The sequence below is a fragment of the Felis catus genome, chromosome C1, assembly GCF_018350175.1.
Source record: "Felis catus isolate Fca126 chromosome C1, F.catus_Fca126_mat1.0, whole genome shotgun sequence".
Taxonomy (NCBI): domain Eukaryota; kingdom Metazoa; phylum Chordata; class Mammalia; order Carnivora; family Felidae; genus Felis; species Felis catus.
This window is the reverse complement of record NC_058375.1, coordinates 184,104,431-184,130,026: the sequence shown is the minus strand read 5'-3', so window position 1 is coordinate 184,130,026 and position 25,596 is coordinate 184,104,431. Positions and strand designations below refer to the sequence as shown.

The 25,596-nt window shown below is 35.6% G+C and overlaps 1 protein-coding gene across 4 annotated transcripts in view; it reads right to left on the bottom strand.

The window, feature by feature from the left end:
* PLCL1 (phospholipase C like 1 (inactive)) overlaps positions 1 to 25,596 on the bottom strand; it is a 331,201-nt gene that overhangs the window by 69,196 nt on the left and 236,409 nt on the right. For all 4 annotated transcript variants that reach the window (XM_045034236.1, XM_045034237.1, XM_045034238.1 and 1 more), the window contains exons 2-3: positions 5,910 to 8,384; positions 3,370 to 3,573 (exon numbers count right to left, since the gene is read on the bottom strand). In XM_045034236.1, coding sequence (XP_044890171.1) covers positions 3,370 to 3,573; positions 5,910 to 8,384 — 2,679 coding nt within the window. The remainder of the gene's footprint in view (positions 1 to 3,369; positions 3,574 to 5,909; positions 8,385 to 25,596) is intronic.

Below are 25,596 nucleotides of genomic sequence, written 5' to 3'. Positions count from 1 at the left end.
GGGGGTGAGGCTGGGAGAGGCAGAGGAGGCTGGGAGAGGGGAGTGAGATAGGTATGCAAGGCCTGATCATAAATGACCTTATACACCACGATCATAAATGACCCTATAGAGCACAGTAAGGAGTTTCAATTTTATATTAATGGGAAGCCAATGTAGGATTTTAGGCAGGAAAGTGACATGATCAGATTTATGTGTTTTAAATGATCATTCTGGATCTGCAGAGTATCTTAGAAGACTTCTTTAAAATAAATATTAACACAAATATATCAAGAGCTTGAAGGTGCCAACCAATACAATGCAAATCCTAGAAAGCAAAAATCGTGTTTTCACGTTCGAAGCTAATATCATCATTATTTATATCTGTTTCTACCCACTTCCTCCCTAAAAGAAATAACCCAGCAGAGCTGTCAAAAGAGTTTTCAATTACTTGCAAGGTCTTCTGAGTTTGCCATTTGGCATAGGGATATTTACACTCAAAATTATTTCCATAAATCATTTCCATGGGGAACTATAAATGAATATATCATTGTAAGTATTTCTGTTTTCTACTCCAACTTTTACCTTAAGCTTTGGAAAATCATGCTAAGCCTGTAATTACAACTTGCATTTTAAAAATACAAATGAGAAAAGGTTGATGTTCAGATTTAGCTCCCACAGATAAAACTGAGAAAACAAAACAGCATCGGACACTTGGAGATGTGAAATGGAAACTGGCCAACCACAGTCCAGGTGCTTTTGTAAGCTGCCTTTTCCAAGCCCAGCTCCAGGGGAATAGGCTCCCCTCCCAGGGAACGATTTTTCTTTCTTAGTTTCACAGAGAATTGGAGGAATAAGTGATTTCCACTGTCTGTCTCTATGGCAACTAGTACCCTAATTTCACCTCTTAAATGGCAATTATACCTATTCACTGAATAGCTTTCAGTCCCTGCTTTTATGATGAAAAAACTGATTTCATGAAAAATGAGATATAGGTAATAGGTGAACTTTTCCCCCAGCAGTCATGGAATACAGTTTATAAGAGGTATGATAATTCAGAAGGAGAATGCATTCTATGGGGTTTTTTCTTTTTCAATTATAGGATGTGTATCCCAAATGTTTTTCCTCTAGTTGTTTTTTAATGATAAAATATTTTTCAATTATGAAAATTAGTTGGGTTCCTTGTAAAGAGTTTGGCAAATAGAGAATAAAAATTAGAAAAGCATAAATAAGAAAATAAAGTTCACTCTCTTTATTTAAAAATACTTACTATGAATATTTTGCTAACATTGTAGATATGTCTACATGTAAATACAATATAAATCCTATAGTGTATATTTTTATAACCAGGCTTTTTCACAAAATATGTTATGAGAAGTTTTCCATACCTTTAAATATTCTTCTAATGCATGATTTTAGTGGGTTCAAGAGCATACATCTTGGTTTACTATATTTCATTTAACTATAGTTCTATGTTGACATTATTAAACATAAATGTTTATGCATATCATTATTGCTTTAGAATAAATCCCAGGAAAGAAATACATAAATCAACTGAGGTAAACATTTTCAATACTATTGCTAAATTTTTCTCCCAAAAGATTATATCAATTTGTTTTCCCAGTAGAGGTAGATGGATGAGAGTATCCATTATCTTAAATTCTCTATCAGAGGTATGATATTTTTTAGTGCCAATGAGAGGGAATATCTCACTACATTTCTTTAATATCTTTAACCTAAAACTCATTTTAAGGTTAAATATGGTTTTAGGTTTTCATTGTCTTTTTTTTTAGGAGGAAGAGATACATGAACTGCCTGTTCATCTCTGAAGTAAAGAATATTTGTGGGACACCTGGGTGGCTCGGTCACGTGGACTCTTGATTTCGGCTCAGGTCATGATCTCATGGTTTGTGGGGATACCTGAGTCGGGATCTGTGCTGACAGTTAGAGCCTGTTTGGAATTCTCTCTCTCCCTCTCTCTCTTTCTCTCTCTCTTTCTCTCTCTGCCTCTGCCCCTCCCTCACTTGCTCGTGTGTGTGTGTGCGCACGTGTGCATATGCACGTGCGCACACACACACACTCTCGCACTCTCTCAAAATAAACATTAAAAAGGGACTATTTTTATTCCCTAATAACTCTCCTCCCTCTATTTCTTAGTATCAGAAGAGATAACTTTTAGTTGAGCACATAGCCCCTTGACATAGATACTTCCCATTCTCCTCTTCAGCTAAGTGTGTCTGTTTTAACTCTAGGCTCATGAAATATAAGCAGAAATGATCTATGCTATTTCAGAGAAATGTCCTTAAAGGCAGAAGATATACTTTCTTTTCCTCTTCATCATTTGTGGTGACTGGAATGCAGATATTATGGCTGGAGCTTCAGCAGCCATTTTGGAGCAGAAAAATAATGGTCACACTGCAGGGATGGTAGAGCAGAAAGGTAGAGGAAGCCTAAGTTCCTAAGAACTTTATAGAAGTTTCATCCTGGAAGGCTGGGTCCAGATTTTTATTTGAAGGAGTACAACTGTATTTTTTTTTAATGTTTATTTATTTATTTTTGAGGGAGGGGTAGGAGGTAGAGAGAGAAACACAGAGAATCCCAAGGAGGCTCCACACTGTCAGCACAGAGCCTGATGCAGGGCTCAAACTCATGAGCCGTGAGATTACGAGCAAAAAATCAAGAGTTGAATGTTTAACCAACTGAGCCACCCAGGCACCCCTAAAACTTTGTATTTTTAAGCCATAATTGTATTGCACTGTTGGTTTTATCAAGCTGAAATTAAACCTAATTGACATAAGATTTTTTCCCCATTTTTTTCTCACTGATTTTTAAGGAGAGTTTACACTTTATCTGGTATATACATTACAAATTTTTCCAATTTTTCATTTGCTCCTTAGTTTTTTATGGAATTAGGAGATGCAAAAATATAACTGTCCTTACATTTAATTGCTACATAAATTCCATTATATAGTCAGAAAAAAATCATTTAATAGTATCATCTTAGAAATATAAATTCCAGAGAAATATTTTGTCTCAAACATCATACAGCAGTGAGAAGCATAAATTCATTTCCTACAGGTATACAATTAAATGGTTATGTTGCAGGCTAACATCATTTAGATGGTCATAAATTGTGCTTTTGAAGACTTTATCAATAATTCATTCCTTGCTAAAGCAGAGAATTTCTATTTGTAATCTGTGGGGCTCTGGGTTCAAAGCACTGCCTCAGAGGTCTTCACTGGGACCTACGGAAGCTGAGTGGGTGTGCTGTGTCTGCCACCTGCAATGTTATTTATTCATCAGAGTTACACAAAGGAGCCCCTGCCAGATGATTCCCCCCCCACACACACACACACACATTCAGGTAAGAAATACAGAGTCACAATTTCCTACCAGATCATAGGCAGCCAACATTTTTTTCTGCACATCTGGAATTGCCCCCAGAGGCTCCAGATAAGGAAAGTTGTCTTTCATCACAAGAGAGACTGAGGGAGTATTGTCACTGGTGATGAGCCGAGAGGACAAGGTCAACAGACACTGCTTCAGACTGGCAATCGGAGGAAGTCCACACAACTCCTTAATAGACACTATGGCATTCTGTGGGGAACAAAACATGGAATTATACTTCTGACCACATGACACATCACCCCCAGCACTTCTAGGTTTACACTAAAGTATATTCATTAAAAGTATACCCTTTAATGCATACATGTTTGGAGGAAACTGGATTATAATCAACCAAAAATGTAATGTGCAGAGATGACACACAGAGCTAATCCATGATTACAACTCATCTTTCTCATTTTTAGCAACTGCCACATTATGCCATAAAGTAAAGCAGACTGTGAACCAAGGCTACACAGTGCTTTTCAAAGCAGAGCACTGGAATAGTCACACAAATCAGCATTGGCTGGTTGTGAATATCTTACTTGATTTGTATCATGATGATCATAAAAATAAGTCCATGATTGTACATTGGAGTGCATCTTCTGTGAGCTTTTTCCCTCAAGGTAGCAGGCTGCAATTACTCACCATCCTCCATTCGACTAACCATCAAAGGTATTTCTTTGTCGTCGCATCAGAAATGCACCTGACAGGTGCACATACTGAAACAAATTTCATGTATAGCTACATTTGTCCATGTTACAGGCTTTTAAAATTCATTTGAAATAGGAATTATGCCTATTTTGTGTTTTATTAATAGGGAGCAGTACCTAATCTATTCTATGTCGAACGAATTTAGTGACAATGATAGTATTTCATTTTTCTACTGATTAGGCTCCAAACAATTCTTAACCCAAAAGACTATGTGTTGGGATGATATAAATTATCAATGCTATCTGAAAAAAACTTTATTTATAACCAACTCTGCTTAACATGTATTTTAAACACATAATATGTGGAAAGGATATATTTTTAAGAATTGCATAGAAATAAATAAAATCTACTTGTAACATACAAAATAAGATGTAGAAATGACATAACTAATCTGAAACAGGGATTTATAGTAGCTTTGAATTATTTCAGAAAAAGTCATGTAGAAGATGCTAATATTTGGAGCCTATTTTTAAAACAGTGGCTAAGGCAACCACTTCAAATAAATGCTCACCATCTAAGTGTTTATATGTAATTTATGTGTCATACTATTTTCTACCATTTTAGCTATTTAAACCGATTTTAAGTCTGTTGAATTTCTCTGTGAAATAACGTAAAAACAAAGTCTTCACCAAATGATGGATTTGAGGTTCAGCATCACCTGACTAAAAACCATGAACGATTTTTGGTAGTCAGCAATTCTGGATTTAAAGCCCAACATTCCTATTTACTTCCTATTTCCATTTCCTACTTGGGAAATCACCTAACTTCTTCTAGCTTGTTTTCTGTCTTGAAAGTAGGGATTTTCTGGGTGAGAATTACTATTAGAATGTTAGCTAAAGGAGCAAATTAGGTGCATTGAAAAATATTCCTCCTTTGTTCTGCTCTCAGGCTGCTACTTCTGCTAACCAACACCTCCTTGAGTATTGCAGGAACTCAGTATTTGTTGTTTGATGGTTTCTAAGTAATATGAGCCTAGAATAAGTACACTCAATGGTACTGAAGAAAGAAATTGGCAACCATCTCTGATTACAACATTAATAAAGGGAAAGAAACTAACATTGAATTCCCACATGTCAGCACCAGGAAATTTACATATACTGTCATTTAATTCTAATAATAATTCTGTGATGTATTACTATTTTCGTTACCTTATTTGGACAAAACTGATGATCAGGGATCTGAAAAACTTCGCTCAAGATCATAAGGGGATAGAGTTTAAGCCAGAATCCATGTTCTTTCAACTTTCAATTTAACCACATTTCTAAGAGAAGGCTACCTAGTTTTCAACATGTTCAAGTGCTGAATATTGTTTGTTTAGTTGTGTTTTCTAATGGGAGTAATTTATTATTGCTGTTGTACACGTAACTAAAATAAACTGAAGGCATTATATTTGTTTATATGACTTCAACTTCCCTTTCATGTTCATATCTGCAAATATTTTACATATATACTTGTAACTAGTATTGTACGTATATATAATATTTTATATATTGTACATACATATATTTTATAGTCTATTCTTTTTACGTTGTTTCATATACACAACGCCATATATCTATTTGGTTATGTGGTAGGGATATCTAATGGATGTATAAAGCATTTATATTAACTTGTTTAGTTCAGGTCAAATTTAACATAGCATTCATTTATAATCAGATACATGAAATATATCTGCTTTCACAGGTAGCACTTAATTTGGTGGTTTATGAGTTTATACAACCTTTCTGATAATTTTTTTCTGTAATCAGATCACAAGTAAAATACAATGTTCCCTGGTAAGAGAAGGGTAGGAAGAAGTAGGAGCAGGTTGGGGCAAAGTTTGGGATTTTTCCTACCTGCATATTTTCTCTCATATCTATGGCTTCTCGTAAAGGATGAACTGCTATTTTAAAGATGTCATCTATTGTCTTAAGACCAATATTCCTGAGCATGGTATATTCTCGAACTTTCTTCCCCATTCTCACTGACAGGCTGCGCTTCTGTGGCTTTCCTCCTCCACTTCGATTAGTTATTGCTATGTGGACAAAAAGGGTTACATGCTCCATGATGTCACCCACAAAAGAGCGCAGGGGAACATGCCGATATCCAGGCTGCAAACATTCAAATGGTATTGTATATTGTCCTATAAACTCATCCCCAATGTAGTCATCATCTAGAACGACAAAACGGATCATGGCCAGCTCAGGTAGGTTTACTTGAAACTCAAAAGTTTCATCAAAAATAGGGTTATCACTGTTTTGCTGTACAGTTTTAGTTCTTTGTTCAGAACAGTCTGCTGGAATTCCATGTATCTCTATACAAACATAAGGATCTATGACATCTCCTTTGGCACAAGCTCCCTTGGGCTTTGGAAAATTCTGACCACTGATGATCTTGATATGAAGAGCTAGAGGAGACACCCCAGGTACGATGCCCTTTGTGTTTGCACTGAAGTAAGAAACTTCATCTCGCATGATGGACGGCCTTAGAACATAACCACAGCCTCCGTTTTGAAGAAACCAGCCTGTGTGAAGATCCATCATTGGACCGGGAGTCTGAAAATTCATTGCCACAATCTGACAGCCACAATTCCAAAAGTCCTGTGGATTCAAGTTACTGGAATCGATCCTCATGGCACTTGGATAGATTCTTGATAAGAACTTCTTATTATAATTTACAAAATCCTCTGGGTATTCATTTGCAATTCGGCTGGCCTCTGTTTCACTAAATGAACACATTTCCCAGTAGTTTTGACTTTTCATGGACAGTTCAAAATCCCTATATTGAACAGATTTACAGATAGAGACCAAATCAGAGAGCTCCCTACACAGCCAGATCTGCTTCTGCTCACCATTGTAATCTACTGACAGCCTTCGAGACATTTCCGCTTCCTCGTCTTCATCTGTGACCTCTCCTTCTAAAACATCTGGGTCAGAAGGCAATTTCTTTCCTTTCACGATAATCATTCTTTTTAATTTTTCTGGTGATGGGAGGTAGGTTTCTGATGGCAAAGGTGCCTCAGTATAGAGCTTATTGCCAAAGACCTTTTTCATTTGTTGAACCATTACCTTCTGCTGGGGTAGGGAGCAGTGATTTCCCAAGCAAAGAATGAGTGGGTATTCAGAAGCAACGAAGGCAAATTTGTTTATCACCTCTACGACACTTCGAAAGGAAAGGTGTGTTGTCACATTATTTCGATTACAAAGGATGGGTTCATTGTCTGAACCATCACTTACATCGAGTTCAATGCTTCGACAGCCCATTTTCAAAGCTCTAACATACCCATTAATATCAGCAGGCCCCCTAAACTGGTCTTCTATGAGATAGGTGTTGTGAGAAGCATTGATGTAGTAGTGAGATAATGGCTGGGTCATATCTTGAGCAACCTTTTTTTGCTCAGGATCAAAAATGTCACATTCTGGTGACAACAGATACTGGGTAAAGCCATCAATTGCAAGAAACCCTTTCTGACGGCCATCTTCAGAAAGTTCATATCTTCGAATAATGTCTAAGCACATATCCTCAGTAATATGGGCAACTCCTTGTTCAGCTTCTAAAAAGAGCATGAGGTCGTTAGCATCCAAATATTCTTTATTTTTAGATATCTGTACCAGTAAGAAATACACTTCCGGCCTGGTGCAAAGTTCACAAAAAGCTTCACAAAATTCCTCTTCTGTCACTCGTGTGGTTAGTTTTTCTTTGCTCTTCTGGATTTCCTTAAACTTTAGCCTGATCTTGGATTCCTTCAGGGTAGGGTTGAGTTGTTTTATCAACTCTACAGAGGTGTCTTCCAGCATAATCCCATTGCCGTCAACATCTGCTGCTTCGAACACTGTTTTCAGCCACATGAACCTTGGCGTGTTCCGGTTGCCCTCTATAAAGTCAAGGGGCTGCTTACTTCGAGAAACCAGGTACCGCAAACCTGAAACCCAGATGTTCGCTACATCTGCCGAATTGGCAACTAGGTCCAGAGACTCGTAGTTTTCCCCGTGGAGTATGGAAAAGGCACAGTCCTCACAAATCTGGTCAGCAAGGCCATTGTTTCTAAATGTTTCCGTGTTCTTCCCCAGTCTGATTTCTTTTATGGCAGAAATGTCAAGCTTAGCTTTCTCTAGGTCTTTCTTGGAAGGCTCCCAGCGAAGAGCTTGGAGGTCTGTGTCCAGAGTGAAAAAACGGTTGTAGATACGAGAATTTGGCCGGACCTTCTTCAGTTCGCAGCCAGCTTGCATGAAGCTGATGCAGTCGCTCGCGCTGCTGATTTTCTTCTCTGACGGCATGCTGCTGAAAGACACGGTTTTCTTTCTTCCGCCGCATTTTTGGTTAGAAGGATCCTGTAAAATAAGTCGAAAATAAGGAATCAATTTTCCCTCAGAAAATAGACAGAATTCAGTAACAGTCTATGAACTCCTCAGACTCCATTCAGATATTATGATTATTTGGACAGAGGCTGGCCTAAATTCACATTTTCACAATTCCAGAAAAAGACAAATCGCCAAGAAAATTGATATTATTAGCTTTAGGAAGAAAAACTTATTTTTCAAATGCCTGGTGTTCTTTGAAATAAAAGCAACTACTAAGTTAACTACAAATCACGCATTTGTCCATTAAAGCAGATTCCCTAAGAACCACTACATGTAGGGACTAGCTCAAGTCCCTATAGATATGTGAAAGAAATAATGCTGGATTTCTTTAAATATTTTTCTTCATTTATACTTTGCAACAATTTAAGTTTTAAACTTAAAACTAGTTCAAATAAAAGATTTTCACCTTAATATGCTTTATATCAAAAAGGACTGACAATATGCCTTTTTTAAGTGTTTATTTTTTTTTTATTTTTGAGAGGCAGAGAGAGAGCGAGTGACTGCAAGCAGCAGAGGGGCAGAGAGAGAGAGAGAGAGAGAGAGGGAGGGAAAGAGAGAATCCCAAAGAGGCTCCACACTGTTGGCACAAAGCCTAACACAGAGGCTCTGTGAGACCATGACCTGAACCTAAGTCGGATGTGTAACCCACTAAGCCACCCAAGCACCCCAGGACTGACAATATACCATAACTAAAAGTCGCTTTTTCCCCTCAAACTATTTTGAGGGAAGTAAGTTTCTTGAAAGTCAGATTGGAAGCCAATGACAAACGGATGACTCTCACTTGATCAAATTTGTAGACTGAGGTACACAGTTTAGATGAACTTTATGAGAATCAGCACCTGTGTTTTGGTATAAAGCTATTAGCAGCCACAGCTCAGAACTAAACAGAAATCCTAATGGTTCCACTAACTCTTAAGGTTCTTCCAATGTAAATTAAATTTTCAAGCCTTTCACCACAGAATTTCACAGAGAACACTTGCACCTTGCATTTTACCTCTTTCTGAAAGTGTCTCTGCATCTTAGTCTCACAGAATCCTCAGCCCATTTGCCACACTTCCCTGAACCACAGTGCTGATGGCATCAGACTTTCTGTGTTCAGATTAGTGTGCCTTAAGCAGGTTAATTATTTCTTGTGGCTGCTTTGTTCTTGGATACATCTCGACCTTCTCACATATTGTCTTTCCCAAATTATAGGTCCAATCCTTGTATTCGTAACATAACAGATATCATCTTAGTCCCAGACTGTCCACTGTATCTATCACTCCCAATTCCTTTACACTGAGCATCTGACCAATGCCACTTAAAACTGGATATTTTTTTATACTTTCCTCTGTTCAGACCACAGACTGAAGTTGATAATGTTCCCAACCAGATCACCAATTCATATAATTCTCCCAGGAACTAATTACACAAAAGCACCTAAATGCATGTTTACAGTGACTGATTTTATAAGCATAGCAAAAGAGCAGCAAAGTGTCAAATGCAAAAGGCATTGTCCTTACATAAAAATAACTAGTCTCAAGCTGTAATTTTCTGCTCAGTAAATATATGACTTTAGGTAAGTCACTTAGCCTCCCTGATTCTTAATTTCAGCTTTTAAATAGGAATCAATAATCCTTACATATAATAGTGTTGTTGTGAGACTCAAAAGGAAGAGTGTGCATGAATATTCTTTGTAAACTGTAGGTGCTTATTGGATGAGTCTTTTTGAAGGAAGAGGAACATTTCTTCATATACCTGGTCACTGCAGGACCTGACCAGGATATTGGGGGTTATCAAGAAGTTGATTCATTCTTGACCTCTGCATTTAAGACAAATCTTCAGTGATAAACTGAAAATATTTAAAAACAGACACATGATATTACTATTTTAAGCACTATAAAGTCTGACAAAATAGTCGGTACTCTCTCCTTCCCTGGCCTTCTTTTAAAACAGGGTAGAATCTCTCCTCTGAGGGCTTATTTAATTGTGATCCTGTCTGTAAGAGCCTCCCTATCCTGTGATTCAGAAAAAAAAGGCAGGATGATTTATTATTCAATTGGCTAAAGCCTTGCCTGTGAAAAGAAAACAAAATTTGATTTAGTTATGGGATGTTGGTGGGATGATTCATTAAGTCAAATATTTATCTGATGCTCAAGTGACAAAGATATAAATTACCCAATTTATTTACAGAATAAAAAAATCTGTACAGATTACAGAATATTGTTTCTTGATGCCCTGGCATTTAACAACTTAGCTCATGCTTTTTCAGAGAGTTGTGGTTTTTAATTATCCTATAGTAGTCAATTTCCTCATCCTTAAGTTAAAAAACAAGTATAAATCTTCAGCTGTTTAGACGCAGTTGCACTATTAGAAAACATTTAAACTCATCACAACCCACATGTTCAGAAATTTCAGGTGTGTGTGTGTGTGTGTGTGTGTGTGTGTGTGTGTGTTTCCACACCGTGCAGACAGGCACCTAATGGCACTGCTCAGATAGGACTAATCTACCAAGTACAATAGAGGGAAACTGAATTGTGATAGTAAGGTAGACTGTGACTCAGCTCTTAAAGCTACCGTTTGCCTAGATTTTTAAGCTAATGAGACCTTTCACAGAAAAAAATATTTTTATATGAGCAGATCATATAAAAAAATATTTTTATATGAGCAGATCATGAGTTATAAAACCTCTAATAGTCTCTAATAAACCTTCAGTGGGAAATCAGTGTTGCTGAAAATGCATGTATATAGTTCCTACACCCCAGGTATGGCTCCACACCTCAAAACACTATTAACACTTCACTCTTGACTTGAGCCACTGTTTATGAGAACAAAAGTACTGCTGTGGAAAGAGCTTTCTCCTATAAGCCTCTCCTCTTTGTGGTGATATCTCCTTAAATCAAGACTTTCTCTCCTAGTAAGATAATCCTTCAAGAGATAAATGTTTTCTATCTAGCCCAGGAAAGAATGACCCACTCCAAATGCTTATTTCCTGCTTTGACCTCCAATTCCTACATGGTTACAAAATTTACCCCAAAATGCCTTATAACTTGGAACCAGTGGAAAAGATACCATCTTAGGTTCTCATCTCACGAAGGACAAACTCCAAAGTTATTACAAGCCCCCAAATGAGCAAAACACTGGCCAAAGCACATGTGAACAAATAATTAGCTTGTCTGCTGTTGACTACAGCCAAGATTATTTCTATTCAAAATATGCTGGAAAAGTCTCAGGACTCCGATATTTCTTTAACTCTGTATTTTCAGTGGTCATGCTATGCCGTAGCTCTGCAAAGCTTTGGTGTGGGATGGGAGGGGTTGTATGGAGAGCACAGGAAGGATGGATGACCCCAAATCTCCTTCTGAGCTTCATCACCACCATGGTCTCTTTGCCAAGCCCTACGCCCCCACATTTGTGTTTCCCTTAATAAGATCTTCGCAGATTGGTGGTGGAGAGGGGGGACTACTCAGGTAAACAGTCAGGAGATATCTCCAAATGAAAGAATTTGAAATGTTGATATTAGACCGTCCTGTTGATAAATACAAAAACGTATTTGATAATGGAATGAGAGAAAATGTACTGCATATATATATATATATATATATATGCATAGGGAATATATATATATATATATATATATATATATATATATATATATATATGAAAGACAGGTGCTTTGGACACTTTCTAAGAGAAAACAGAGTTTGGTGTCACTTAGGTGTTCACTTGTCATCTTCTAGCTCATTAGATAACTGAATTGAATCCAATGGTCATAAGGTCATTATTATAAGGAGATTATTATAAAGAATGAAGACTTTTCCAACTTTTAAAAAATTTTTTAATGTTTATTCATTTTTGAGAGAGACAGAGCATAAGCAGGGGAGGGGCAGAGAGCAAGGGAGACACAGAATCCGAAGCAGACTCTAGGCCCTGAGCTGTCAGCACAGAGCCCGAACTGGGGCTTGAACTCATGAACCACGAGATCATGACCTGAGCTGAAGTCAGACGCTTAACCAACTGAGCCACCTAGGTGCCCCTCCATTTATTTTTAAAGCTAAGTTTCCTCACTCTGCAATGAAAGGAAGAGGCCAAAGTACTTATTACCCCCAAATTTCTCTTAGACCAGCTTACAAAATTTATTAGGATGAATAGCACACTATGACACCTCTGTCCCCTAAATTAAAGTTTAGCCTCCTATTCTAGCAGGGGCTAAGAATTAGGCAGTGAACTCAATCCTTTCTATTGTTTAATATCCTATGTTCAAGTTTCCAAATTATCATTTCACAGGAAGGTAACACATTTAAACAAGTTAAGCAATAAACCAAGTTGAGTTTAAATGATCTCTGAACATTTCAAGATAAAACTTTATATTTGGGATCTACTTAAATTAATTATACTTTATATAAAGGATTTAATCATCAGAATCAAGAAGAGTCTCATAAACTAGCAAGGTAATAGGCAAATGTTTTATTCTTTTATTAAAATAATACAGGGACACGTGGGTGGCTCAGCTGGATAAGCATCCAGCTCTTGATTTCGTTTCAGGTCGTGATCTCACAGTTCATGGGATGGAGCCCCATGTCAGGCTCTGTGCTGACAGTGCAGAGCCTGCTTGCGATTCTTTCTCTCCCTCTCTCTCTGCCCCTCCTCCACTTGTGTGTGCACACACACTCTCTCTCTTTCTCATTCTCTCTCACAATAGATTTTTTAAAATATTTTTTAAAATAATACAATACTTATTTCCATAAGTTTCCACTGGCATTTGCTCTCTGACCCCAACAAGGCTGGATACACTGCAAATTCCTTATGAAACAATCAACAAACAAAATCATTTTTCTTCAGCACCACACTGATGAGCCACAGAGGCAACTCAGCTTATTCAGTGCAACCAGTTTCGGGTCTCAATAATGAAACTATTGATGGGGCGCCTGGGTGGCGCAGTCGGTTAAGCGGCCGACTTCAGCCAGGTCACGATCTCGCGGTCCGTGATTTCGAGCCCCGCGTCAGGCTCTGGGCTGATGGCTCAGAGCCTGGAGCCTGCTTCCGATTCTGTCTCCCTCTCTCTCTGCCCCTCCCCCGTTCATGCTCTGTCTCTCTCTGTCTCAAAAATAAACGTTAAAAAAAATTTTAAAAAAAATGAAACTATTGAATTATTTCAATATAATATTTTTTAAAAAAGTATACTCAAGCAACACACAAATGTAAATGTACCCAATGCCACAGAACTGCACATTTAAAAATGGTTAAAGTCGTAAATTTTATGTTATATACATCTTACCACACAAAAGAGTACACTTAAGTACTGTATACAAATTTAAGAGTAAAGAAAACATCATATCTACATTTGGCTACCTCTCATCTGATGAGCATGTTTAAACATGAGATTATACCATCACATATTCTTTTCATTTTTTGGCAGGTTGTTTTTAAGTGAACATTCAAAATGATGCTTTGTTAAAACAGAACAAATTTATAAACCTTAAAGAATAGCAATCAAAACACCAGTTGTCAAACTGTTTAGAAGGAATCCTTGTTTCATCTTGCAAAAATCCAGGTATGTGAATGCAGATACTAAAAGTGACATTCATTTCTCTCTTTTAGTATGAGGGGGAAAACACTTATTTTTGAAGAGCTCTCTTAAGAAAGTTTCTATACAAAAATTTAATCGATTATAACTAAAACATAAGCAGAACTATAGGTACATAAATCCTGTTTTCACCACAGGGATTCTATCTTGTTCTTATAGACAATCTGTGAACTATAACACTATTTATTCATTCTTGTTTTATGAACTTACAAGCAAAATTCAGAAACAAAAGATTTGGTCGATACATGAAATCTTCAAAGTATTGTGGGCAATATAATCTAGAATCCAAATGAGCTTCAACCTTAGATATTGAGAGGCCTCAGGTTTCCATTCTCTGTTCATTCATTTAACAAACAGTAAGAGGTATTCCTACTCCATCCTCGGGACAAGTACATTGTAGAGTTTTGAACAAACTGAGAAAGCCTAACTTTTATCTTAGAAAGATCACTCCAGGGGCGCCTGGGTGGCGCAGTCGGTTAAGCGTCCGACTTCAGCCAGGTCACGATCTCGCGGTCTGTGAGTTCGAGCCCCGCGTCGGGCTCTGGGCTGATGGCTCAGAGCCTGGAGCCTGTTTCCGATTCTGTGTCTCCCTCTCTCTCTGCCCCTTCCCTGTTCATGCTCTGTCTCTCTCTGTCCCAAAAATAAATAAACGTTGAAAAAAAAAATTTTTTAAAAAAAAAAAAGAAAGATCACTCCAGATGTGCACTAGATGGACAAAACTGAAGCTGGAGCAGTAGGTGACTTGAAGCATTAAAGGAAAGATGGCAATTGCCTGAGGTCACCAACAAAAGGAGCGGAGAGAAGTGAGAAGTATCATAAAATAGGTGGTAAAATTAAAAGTCCTGTACTGGGTCTAGAATGACTCTTAGGTTTTTTATTTAAGTGAGAGGTGAGTGGAAATATTGCTGAGATATGGAATACCAGGCAAGGTGAAATGGGAGGAAAACAAAGTTTACTTTGGCCATGGTGGATTTTAGATGACTGTGGGCCAGCTATGTGAAAGGACTTGGCAGAGAAGACTTAAAATACAAAGGTAGAGGGATAAGAGGACCAAGAGCATGACCTCACAGAAGTCAAAGAATAGACTTTAAGGAGTGAGTGCTGGAAAATAAGCCGTTAAGATGGCTTACTGGATTTAGCTGTTAAAATGTCTGCTGGTAACTTTGATGAGAGAACATCTTATGTTGCCTTCAAGTTGGTGAGGACAGTGATAGGGGTGAGAGCAAAGGGCTGCAAGGAACAGAGAGGAGCCGGTATCAATGTTCTTTGGTGGGAAAGAAGGCCAGGATGACTCTAGTATAACTGAGGAGTAAAATGGCTCCAAATGAGACTAGAACAACAGACAGAGGCCAACAGTAATTATCCAGGAGAAGACTATTCTCAAAAATGCTGGCTTTATTAACTTGTATTGGTGATAGCTCAAGAAATGGAATCCATGTAAAATATATACATTATATCTAATATAACCTATACAGTGGGCTTATGCCCAAATCCACATCCATGTTTGGCAGTTAGTCTAGAGAAAACCCACCCTCCACATACAAAGCCTAACTCTCCACATAAAATTCAAGGAGGTAGGAGAGATGTATCCTCACATCTGTTGCCTTCAAGCTTCAGGTAAGGGAAGCCTGCAGCTGTAGAATTATACCATTTACTCCACATTAAAATTTCCATTTTCTCAGAGTAAACTTGAATTACTTAATGTGAAGTTACCAACAAATGACACGACCTATTTATAATTAACACCATATGACCCACCTAAAGTCATTATGTGGTACAATGGGGGGTAGAGGTCCTGATATCACCACTGAGAAGTATCTGAATCCTGACCCAAGCTCTGTGAATCATTGGCTCTCCCATGAGAGAGCCCTGGGAGCTCTCCCTGGGCTCCCTAAGCCTAGCTGGTAAGAAGCTTGAAGAGCTATTTTATTATCCATAAAGAAAATATTCATTCTCTACAACACCTCATAATTCAACAGAATCAATTAAAGGCAATGCTAACTGTATGCAAGCACATATCTCTCGCCAAATTATGTTTTATGTCTGTATTTAACATGTATTTCATTTATAAAAGCTAATTCATTTAATAAAATACCCTAAATCCATCTTTTTTAGGAAACCTACTCTGATATGTATACAATGTGGCCTGGATAGAAAACTACCTTAATTATAGGAAGCCAGTGACAATCCAAATATTTTCTAAAATGACATCTCTTAAATGACTCTCCTCACTTGAAAGCAAAAATAATTGGATATTCTATAGGCAAACATGGGCATAGAGTGTAGAAAGTCCATTTCAGGTTACATTCTTAGTACCATTGGCTTCCTTCGTTGAACAGAGAAATTTCCACTGTGCTAAATATCCCTGAAATCATTCACTCAGAACTCGTTAAGAAATGGCTCAATAAAAATTATCTTAAGCTCTTTTGCTGCAAGGTTTCTACCCACAGTTTTCTGCAAGTATAACTCTCATTATGCATGTCCCATATATTATTTCAAAATACGGCATTTGCTGATACAAAGATTGAGTACCTACTATGTGCTAGGCACTGTCCTAGTGACTGGTTCTTTAAAAAATCATTAATCACAAAACTAATGTTGTTGGAATAAATGCTTTTGCTCCATCACTCTTTTAATATACAGGTGCTTATTAATGATGAAGTGAGTATAACAATGACAAAAATTATCAAATTTGATAGTTAGAGAAAAGCTTATAACAAATTATTCTAAATAAATAAAAATGGGCAACTGGCTGGCTCAGTCAGTAGAGCATGTGACTCTGATCTCAGGGTTGTGAGTTTGAGCCCCACATTGGGCAGAGAGCTAAATAAATAAATAAATAAATATCCACAAACATTTAATAAATAAACAGCTCTAAAAAACATTAAGAATGTTTGACAGCCAAGACCACAAAGGGGCATTAGAACAGATAAGATAATATTTTTAAAAAGTACTATACTAATTATGTACAGTTAAGTTACATCCTTAACACTAGAGCTTTTACCGAGATACTTAAAAACAGATGAGAGGCAAACTAAGCACTGAAATGTTCAAAATCTATAATATGGTATTAGGAAAAATAATGTTAAAAGCATTGCTATTTAACAAGAAAGACAAATACAACCTCCACATGGAGCCTCAATATATTATATGTCATGGAAAATAAATCCTAAATTACATAGCTCTACCTAGAACTCTGTTACTCCTAGATGTGCTAGAAAGACCTTGCCAAGACTTGGTCCAAGTTTGCAGCAGGAACCCAGAAGATGACTTCATTGGGCTTAATGACAACAAGGTCTTGTTGCCATGCTCTTCTAGTAGGGTGTCCCCTTATCTGCAACTTTGTTTTCCACAGTTTCAGTTAACCACAGTATAGAAGTAAATGATCCTCCTACTGACATACTGTCACAAGGTCAAGAGTAGCCTAACACTACATCACAGTGCCTCCATCATGCACCTTGCTTCATCTAATCATATAGGCGTTTTTTATCTCACATTCTCACAGAAGAAGACAGGTGAATATAGCACAATAAGATATTTTAAGAGACCACATTCACATAGCTTTCATTATAGTATGATGTTATAATTGCCTTATTATTAACTATTGTTGCTAATCTCCCACTAATTTATAAACTAAACTTTATCATAAGTATGCATGTGTAGGTAAAAACAAAGTATACATAGGGTTCAGTACTACCTGTGGTTTCAGGCATCCATTGAATCTATCCCCCATGGACAAGGGAGAGACTATTGTAACTTCTAATAGTCACACTCGCAAGCATATTATTAATTAACCAGAATAGTACTGGATTTTAGTACAGTAACAATTTTATAATGCCTGCTAAAATAACCAGAATTGCAAAATCAGGATTAAGGAGTCACATTCTATCATTTTCAGTTTTGAGACAAGGGTTTCTTTATCCTCCTCTCAACAATAATGTTTGTCTCAGACTAAAAAGGCTTTGGTTTGAAATTTTTAACACAAACTGGGAAGAAATTGACTCAAAAGAATAGTAAGCATAACAGTATATCCTCTCCAAGTCAAAAGTTTAAGAACACCATATCCTAATTTATATATTTTAAATGTTGTTTATTAAATATCTGAAATAAACTTTCTTATGTGATGTTTATTCAACAACAGTGGAGTAAAGGTGAAGAAACACCTCTCTCTGTACCTTTCTCTATACGCTTCATCTCTGTGATTCATTCAAGAAGCAAGACCATAAAAACCTAATAAAAATCACTGCCAGCTCATGGCAGATCAACACTCACAGGTAAAATCAAAGACTATGTCACCTGTTTGGACTTTTTTTTCACCTGTACAGAAATTAAATCCATGTAGTTGAGGATACCTGGCCACAGGGAAACCAGACAGATAACAGCTTTGGAAGCCCACGTCTCCAGACGTTCAGTCCATTCCGTAGTTTCATGGATTCCTGCCGTTTCTGCTTTCCCTCACAGCATTAGGGCACAAACCCTGCAGTTGTTTGTTGTGAAACCTCACTGACTGACAGACTTTCTATTCTTAACTCATTTCCCCTCAAGTCCATCAGCATAGATGTTCCTTTATAGTGTCAACTGTTCGTGGAAAAGGCCTTGCTTCTCAGTTAACTCTTGCTAATCTCTGCTTGCATCCTCGGGCCCACAACTTTGTATACAGTTACAAGGAGCATTAACACTCCCATTTTTCTAGTCAAAAACATGACCTCTTTCCTGACCCCAAGTGCTGCATACAATGCACGGTTTTGCCTATTATAAATCCCAGGAGAATATGTTACATTACGCTCCTTAGAAGCACCAATATGAACAAAGTGAAGTAGTCACCAATAAAGGTGATGTAACAATTATTCAATGGTCTCTGAGGAATGACATGCTGCTCTCAGTCCTGTTCCTCCAAGACAGATGTACACCTCATACTCAAAAACACTACATTTGTAACTGATCAGTAGCCTGTGCAGCTCTCAGCAGAGGTGCCAAGAACCAAGTGGGCCTGGAGACTGACATAGGATTCTGTCCTTTCTCGCGAGACTCCCCACACAGCAGGGCCCCAGAATCCTGACTGAATTTATGCCAGCACTGACTTTGTTGTTTCTGGTGTGAAGATTAATGGGAGGTGCTCTTTATGGAAAGCAGTATGTCACGGTCCCTAAAGAAAGGAAATCTCTATAATGAAGAATATGTAAATGTATACTTTTAAAATGTATATCTAATGCATCTCCTTCAGTGTCTTATTGTAGAGATTAAATGCAATGCCCTGATTATTTCATAGGTATAAGCACATAACTTGATGCTTAACTAGGATATCCATCAGAAACTGATAAATAATTAGTTAGGCCTTCAAATCTATGCATAATTTTAAATGCATAATTATGCATGCATAATTTTTTTTTATTTCAACTAATGTTGCATATTTAAACTACTTAAGCTGAAAAATTAAAATACCAACAGTAGTTCTTAGAGTTCATTTCAAAAACGCTCCTGACAAAATTTTCCATTTTCCTTTTGGTGCTAAATAACCAGTTCACAGAATAGTTTCTCCTTCATTGCGACTTCTCAACTTTTAATGGAAATATTCACCATCAAATATGAGAACCAGTATATTATTTACATTGATTTTAGTCACTTCAGAATTACATCTAATCATCTAAATTTGAACAAAACATGTTTTTTTTTATGTGTATTTGTTTTTGAGAGAGACAGAGTGTGAGCCGGGGGGAGGGGCAGAGAGAAGGAGACACAGAATCTGAAACAGGCTCAGCTCAGAGCCTGACACAGGACTCAAACTCATGAGCTATGAGATCATGACCTGAGCTGAAGTCAGAAGCTCAACTGACTGAGCCACCCAGGCTGAACAAAGCATATTTAAAAGCAAAAAGTATATCATTACTTTGTGAGTTCTACCATTGTTTATCATAAGGTGCTAGGAGAGCTGAGTTTCAGAAACAGATTTACAAAAACAAAACAAATCAGAATTTGAAGGTTGCTAGTAAGAGTAGATCTTAAAAGTTCTCACCACAAGAAAAAAACTGTAACTATGTGTGGTGATAGATGTTAACTATGCTTATTCTAGTGATCATTTCAGATATACACATATCAAATCATTACATTTTACACCTAAAACTAAAACAATGTTATATGTCAACTATATCTCAATTTAAAAAAAAACCATTAGAGTTATATAAGCTTAAATGGAAATAGATATAATCAGCCTTGCTTCAGATCATAAAAGTTTATTAACAAAAATAGAATTAAAAAAGGTCAACTTCCAGGAATTCATAGTTTTTAGTGCAATATTTGGTAAGCACAAGATTTCAGACTCTATGTATCATTTACAAATTCCAATTAAAGTATGTATAAAACATATAACTATTAATAGTATTCTTAGAGATGGAATTAGTGGCATTGTCCCATATAGTAACAGATACATATAGGTTTCTCAGTAAGAAAAAAAAATCTTACAGGAGATTTAAAAACAATGAATTTATTTTTTTTTAATTTTGTAAATTTGTGCAATTTGGGACATGGAGATTAAATGTCAACTTAATAAAATTTTATTCAAACTTAAACAATTCATTTATTGTCTAATTCCACTTTTTCTGGGCTTGGAGAAGTCTAGTCTGCTGTTTAATAAATATATGTATATTTGAGCAAATGGACCACTTCTTGCATTTGTATTAAATCTTTATACATTCTAAAACTTACATTTAAATTACACTAAACTTCCCAAATGAATATTTTTCTGTAATAAATACCTAAAAGAAATCTCTAAGCTTCTTATAAGGTATATCCTTGAATCACAAATAAAGCAAAAATTCTCATGACCCAATGCAATGTGCAAACACATCCTTAATATTTTTTCTCTCTTACAGTAATAATAGAATATGCTTTTCAGGATTAATGACCTTAGAGATATAAAAGCTTTGGCTCAAATTGACAACTTGACCTGAACATCAAGATGAATCTGATTAAAGGTTTCAAGTTTTATCCATAACTTCCGGAATGGGTTAGAACCATCTAACACTTTAATCCTTATTGTATGACTCTGATTAACTGAACATCAGCATCTGTCCATGTGCAACAAACAGATGGCAGATCTCAGAGAATGCATTGCAGAGAGACCCTTGGGGTGAATGCCCTCCCAAAACCCAGTGAAGGCACCATGGTCAAAGTGGAACAAATTATTGTGTAAATTTAGAAAAATGTAAAAGGAAACTATGTAAGGATAGTTTTTATTTGAGATAATAAAACTCGGTATCCCTAAGTACCTTATTGATAGAAATTACTGAAATAATTAAATTTCTTCTCTCCAAAGCATTAGATTAGGGACTAATGGTTTTTACTCTCACCATCTCCATCTACGTTCATAAATTTATGCAAAAAGTTCTATGTCTATTGTTCTATATCTAATGTTTTTATTTGTCAAAAGAATATAATTTCTAGCCTGAATCAGGGCTATCTCAAGGATCAAAGGAAATGAAGCATGCTAAAGCACTTTGAAAAGGATACAATTCCAAAACAGAGAATTATCGATACATCTTAGTTAAGAATATAAGTAAAACATTGCAATGTATTAAAAGAGCAAGAAATTCTTCAGAAAGTCAAGTTTATTCCAGGAATGTAAGAATGGATCAACATTAGGCAAGCCATCAATGTACTTCAATAAATAAATAGACTAAGAGAGAAAAACAATAAGATTATACCTATAAACTCCCCAAAGGCAATTGATAAAATACAACAATTTCCAACAACACTCTCTGTAAAATGGGAAGAGAATAAAACTTCCTTAACTTGATCAAAATCCTATTTTGCAAGAATCCTAAAGGAAATATCATGCCAACTGGTAAAGATTTAGAAGCATTCTTATTAAAATAAAAAAGAAACAAAACAAAAAGCCTATTATCTGCTCTATATTTGAACATAATATTGGATATTTAAGCCAAAGCAATAAGGCCAGGATAAGAAATTAAGTGTAAAATATTGTGAAAGAGGTGAAAGATCATTTCTACTTGCAGAGAATATGATTATTTACCTAGAAATCCAAAATGATCCATTGAAAAGTTATATTTCAATAAAAAATAATATTTTTTAAATAAAAAAATTAATAGCTGCCTCATATACAAGCCTGCTTCCAAATGTAATGGCATGGGTGGGTAGAGGTGAGGCAACTCCCACTCAAATTAACAACAGATATTATAATCAAGCCAAGAATAAACGTGTTATGTGCAAAAATTATATGTTTTTATTTCATTTAAAGTAAAAAAAGAAGGATCAAATAAATAAAAATATAAAAAATACTAACTAGAAAGATAACATTGGCAAAATTCCACTAATTCACAGACAAATACAATGAACTTATTATAAAAAGCCCAAACGGATTATTTCAAGAGGTAGGGGTGGAAGTGGCATCTCAAATAACAAAGGAAACAGTATTATTCAATTATTAATGCTGAAAAAATTCACTATCCATTTGAACAAAAAAATATAGATTTCTGCTTTATGCCAAGCCAAAACATAATTTTATATAAAGATTAAATAAGAAATATAAGTACTAGAAAAAAAATGTAACCATTTGTTTGTATTATTTGGCAGGGGGGTAAATCTCTTAACAAATATATCAAGGCCAAAAAACACACAGTAAAATACTCATAAAATTGACCACATAAAAACTTAAAACCATGTCCAAATTAAAAAACAAATAAACAAAACCTCAAAATGGAAAATATCTGCTATATGTTTTTTAATTTACAAAAGTGTTCCCGAACTAATTTTGGAAAAGATAGATTTACAAAATTATATGACTGCTTCAAAATTATATGAAAAGATGTTCAAACACATTTTATAAATAAATAAAATTTTATTAAGCAAATAAAAAATAAAACTATTATTTTTTCCTGTCAGACTATCAAAGGTTAAAGATGTGAAGTTATGGGAAAATGGGAATTTTCCATGTTATGTTGAACATAAATTGGTACTTTTCTGGAAAGCAATGTGGCAATATGTTTTAAAATGTTAAGGATGCATCTACTGAGTTCTAGCAATATCATTTTTGAAAACTCATCTTAAGAAAACATTTGAGCAAATGAGCACAGATATAAATACAGGGGGTTCAATGCCACTCTGTTGATGATATCAAAAAGATTATTAGTAAACTAATAACATCTATCTCTAGCAGGGACTGGTAAAATAAAGTATGGTACATTAATGCCACAGGATTCTATGCAGCACTAATAATGGATGACATAGATCTATAAATCTTAAAATGGATAATCTGTGTGTGTGTACTTAAAAAGTAGACATTACAGAAGAGTACTTACAGTCTGAGATCTCATTATTTATACATGGCAAATCTGGAAGGATATATGCCAATTGGTAAAAGTAGTTATCTCTAGCAAAATTATGGAATTAGTTTTCTCTGTACTGCTCAAATTACTTAAAATTAACATACATTAGCATATATTATGAGAGAACATGTTAAAGACATTTCCATAGCATTAGACCTATAATTACCTCATTACTTATCAGAACGTTATGCTTTGTAGAGATAATTAATGATATCAGACTTAAGACTCACTTGAAGTATAACTAAAACAGTGACAATTTCAAAGTACATGTGCTTATTTTTATTAAAATATTACACCAATGTTATCATAATTAAATATAATATTTTAAATGTGTATTATTCTTGAGACTGGTCAATGCATCTCTATTACAGTATAACAAAATATCCTTTAAGTATCAAGATAAATCTGTGATTTGGAAATTATTTTAGAATCTTACATTTTAGAACTACTGACTCTAATTAGCCTTGGTGAAAAGAATATCCAAAACACAATTGAATTTTCTAATGTATCTATAAAATTAATCTCATAACTACTTAAACAATTTAAATGAAAATATACAGTATGTCTCTTCTTACATCAAATTTCTGCTACCTCTAAGTTTTGAGAACACATATAAGTAGATGAATGTTCCCAGAGGAAGAAAAGGGATTATGCTGGGATTTCTTGACTAGTTGCTTAAATCAATTTGATTTCAATTAAATGCACTCCATCCATAATGAGATTCGAACCTGCTGCATTAAATTAGGACTTAAATATAGTTTGAAGAAATTGGATTCAGCAAGAACTCCATACAGGTTACAAGAACTTTAATCTTTCAGAGCACACATGCTAATTATAAAAATGTCAACCATTTTCATCAGGTACAAAGGGTAGCCTTCAAAATTCTCCATAGCGAGAATATAATTTAATAGAGATTCCTTATGCCAACACATTAAGTAATGCCTGTCTATCCTTGCCACATAAACACTTATCTACCAACTATACGTAATTCTACATTTGACTTGTGAACCTTAGGAAATTCAACTAGGGAACTCAACATTCTACCTTGAATGCTACTTAAAATGATAAGTATTTTTCCAAGTCATTTTTGCACTTTCAGGAAAAAATACTGGTTGTCAATATATTAAAACATACTAAATCTGCTCACTCACCACCAGAATGGCTGCCTCATGAGAATGCAATTTGCAGCATGAGGATATAATCATAAGAAAATAAAAAAATGGTAACTAGAATAGAAATGCTCTCATATCCCATGTATATCTGAGCCAAATTCAGTTGAAATACTAACAATTCTGATGCATATTCTTAAGCACTGGCTCACTGTTTTTAAAAAACTGCCAGGTGGCTTGTTTTCTTGGCTCTTAGAGTTTACAAAACCCTGTAAAATTGGAAATAGTTAGACTTGCTCATCTTAGCAGTTTTAAAAATGGGATGAACATCACAGCCTTTACAGGACTCTATATATTAACACATACTGTTCTCTAGGCTATCAGTTTGTGTGAACACAAAGATATTTAAAAGACAGCGAACTGTCTGGGGGGGGGGGTTGTTGTTATTATTATTATATTAGGTCATGAGTTTTACTAAAGGACTTCAAATTCCTATTTGTTGATGAAAGGTACAACTCCTAAGAGGATAAGTTTCTAAAATGTCTACTAATGTTCTCTGAAAAGGATAAGATATTTTATTCTAGGGAGTGTGAATCCCATGTTGAAAAAAAAAAAGAAAAGTATTCACATTACAGATTCTTTAGTATTTAATCATAAAAGGATTGCAGGCAGCAAAAATTCCAAGCTGTGCTGGGTCAATTAAATTCAACTTGTTTCAAAATAATGTTTCCTCTCTTAAATCTCATTTAAATTATCAGTGAAAAAGGACATTAAAACCATTTATTACTATAAAACTGGTAGAATGACAGAGAAATAAAATACTAAATAAAATCATTTATAATATATAATCATTTTCCTAAAACAGCATTTCTACTAAACACTTTACAATGAAAAAGCTTGGCAATTTACAAATAGCTTAGAGACTAATCTCTAATTAATCTCTTAGAAAAAGAGACTTGACACCCCAATATATTTAAATTTAATTAGCCTTGCTATCAGGAAAGCATGCAAAGCATTACAGAGGAAATCCATAATGAATTCACAACACTTACTTTCATATTATCATCCCTAGGTGGTTTCTTCATAACAACTTTTATAAATTGAGAGAAAGTCATAGATAGTCCTACCTATGAGAGTGACGGAGTTCATTATCATTGTAACAACCT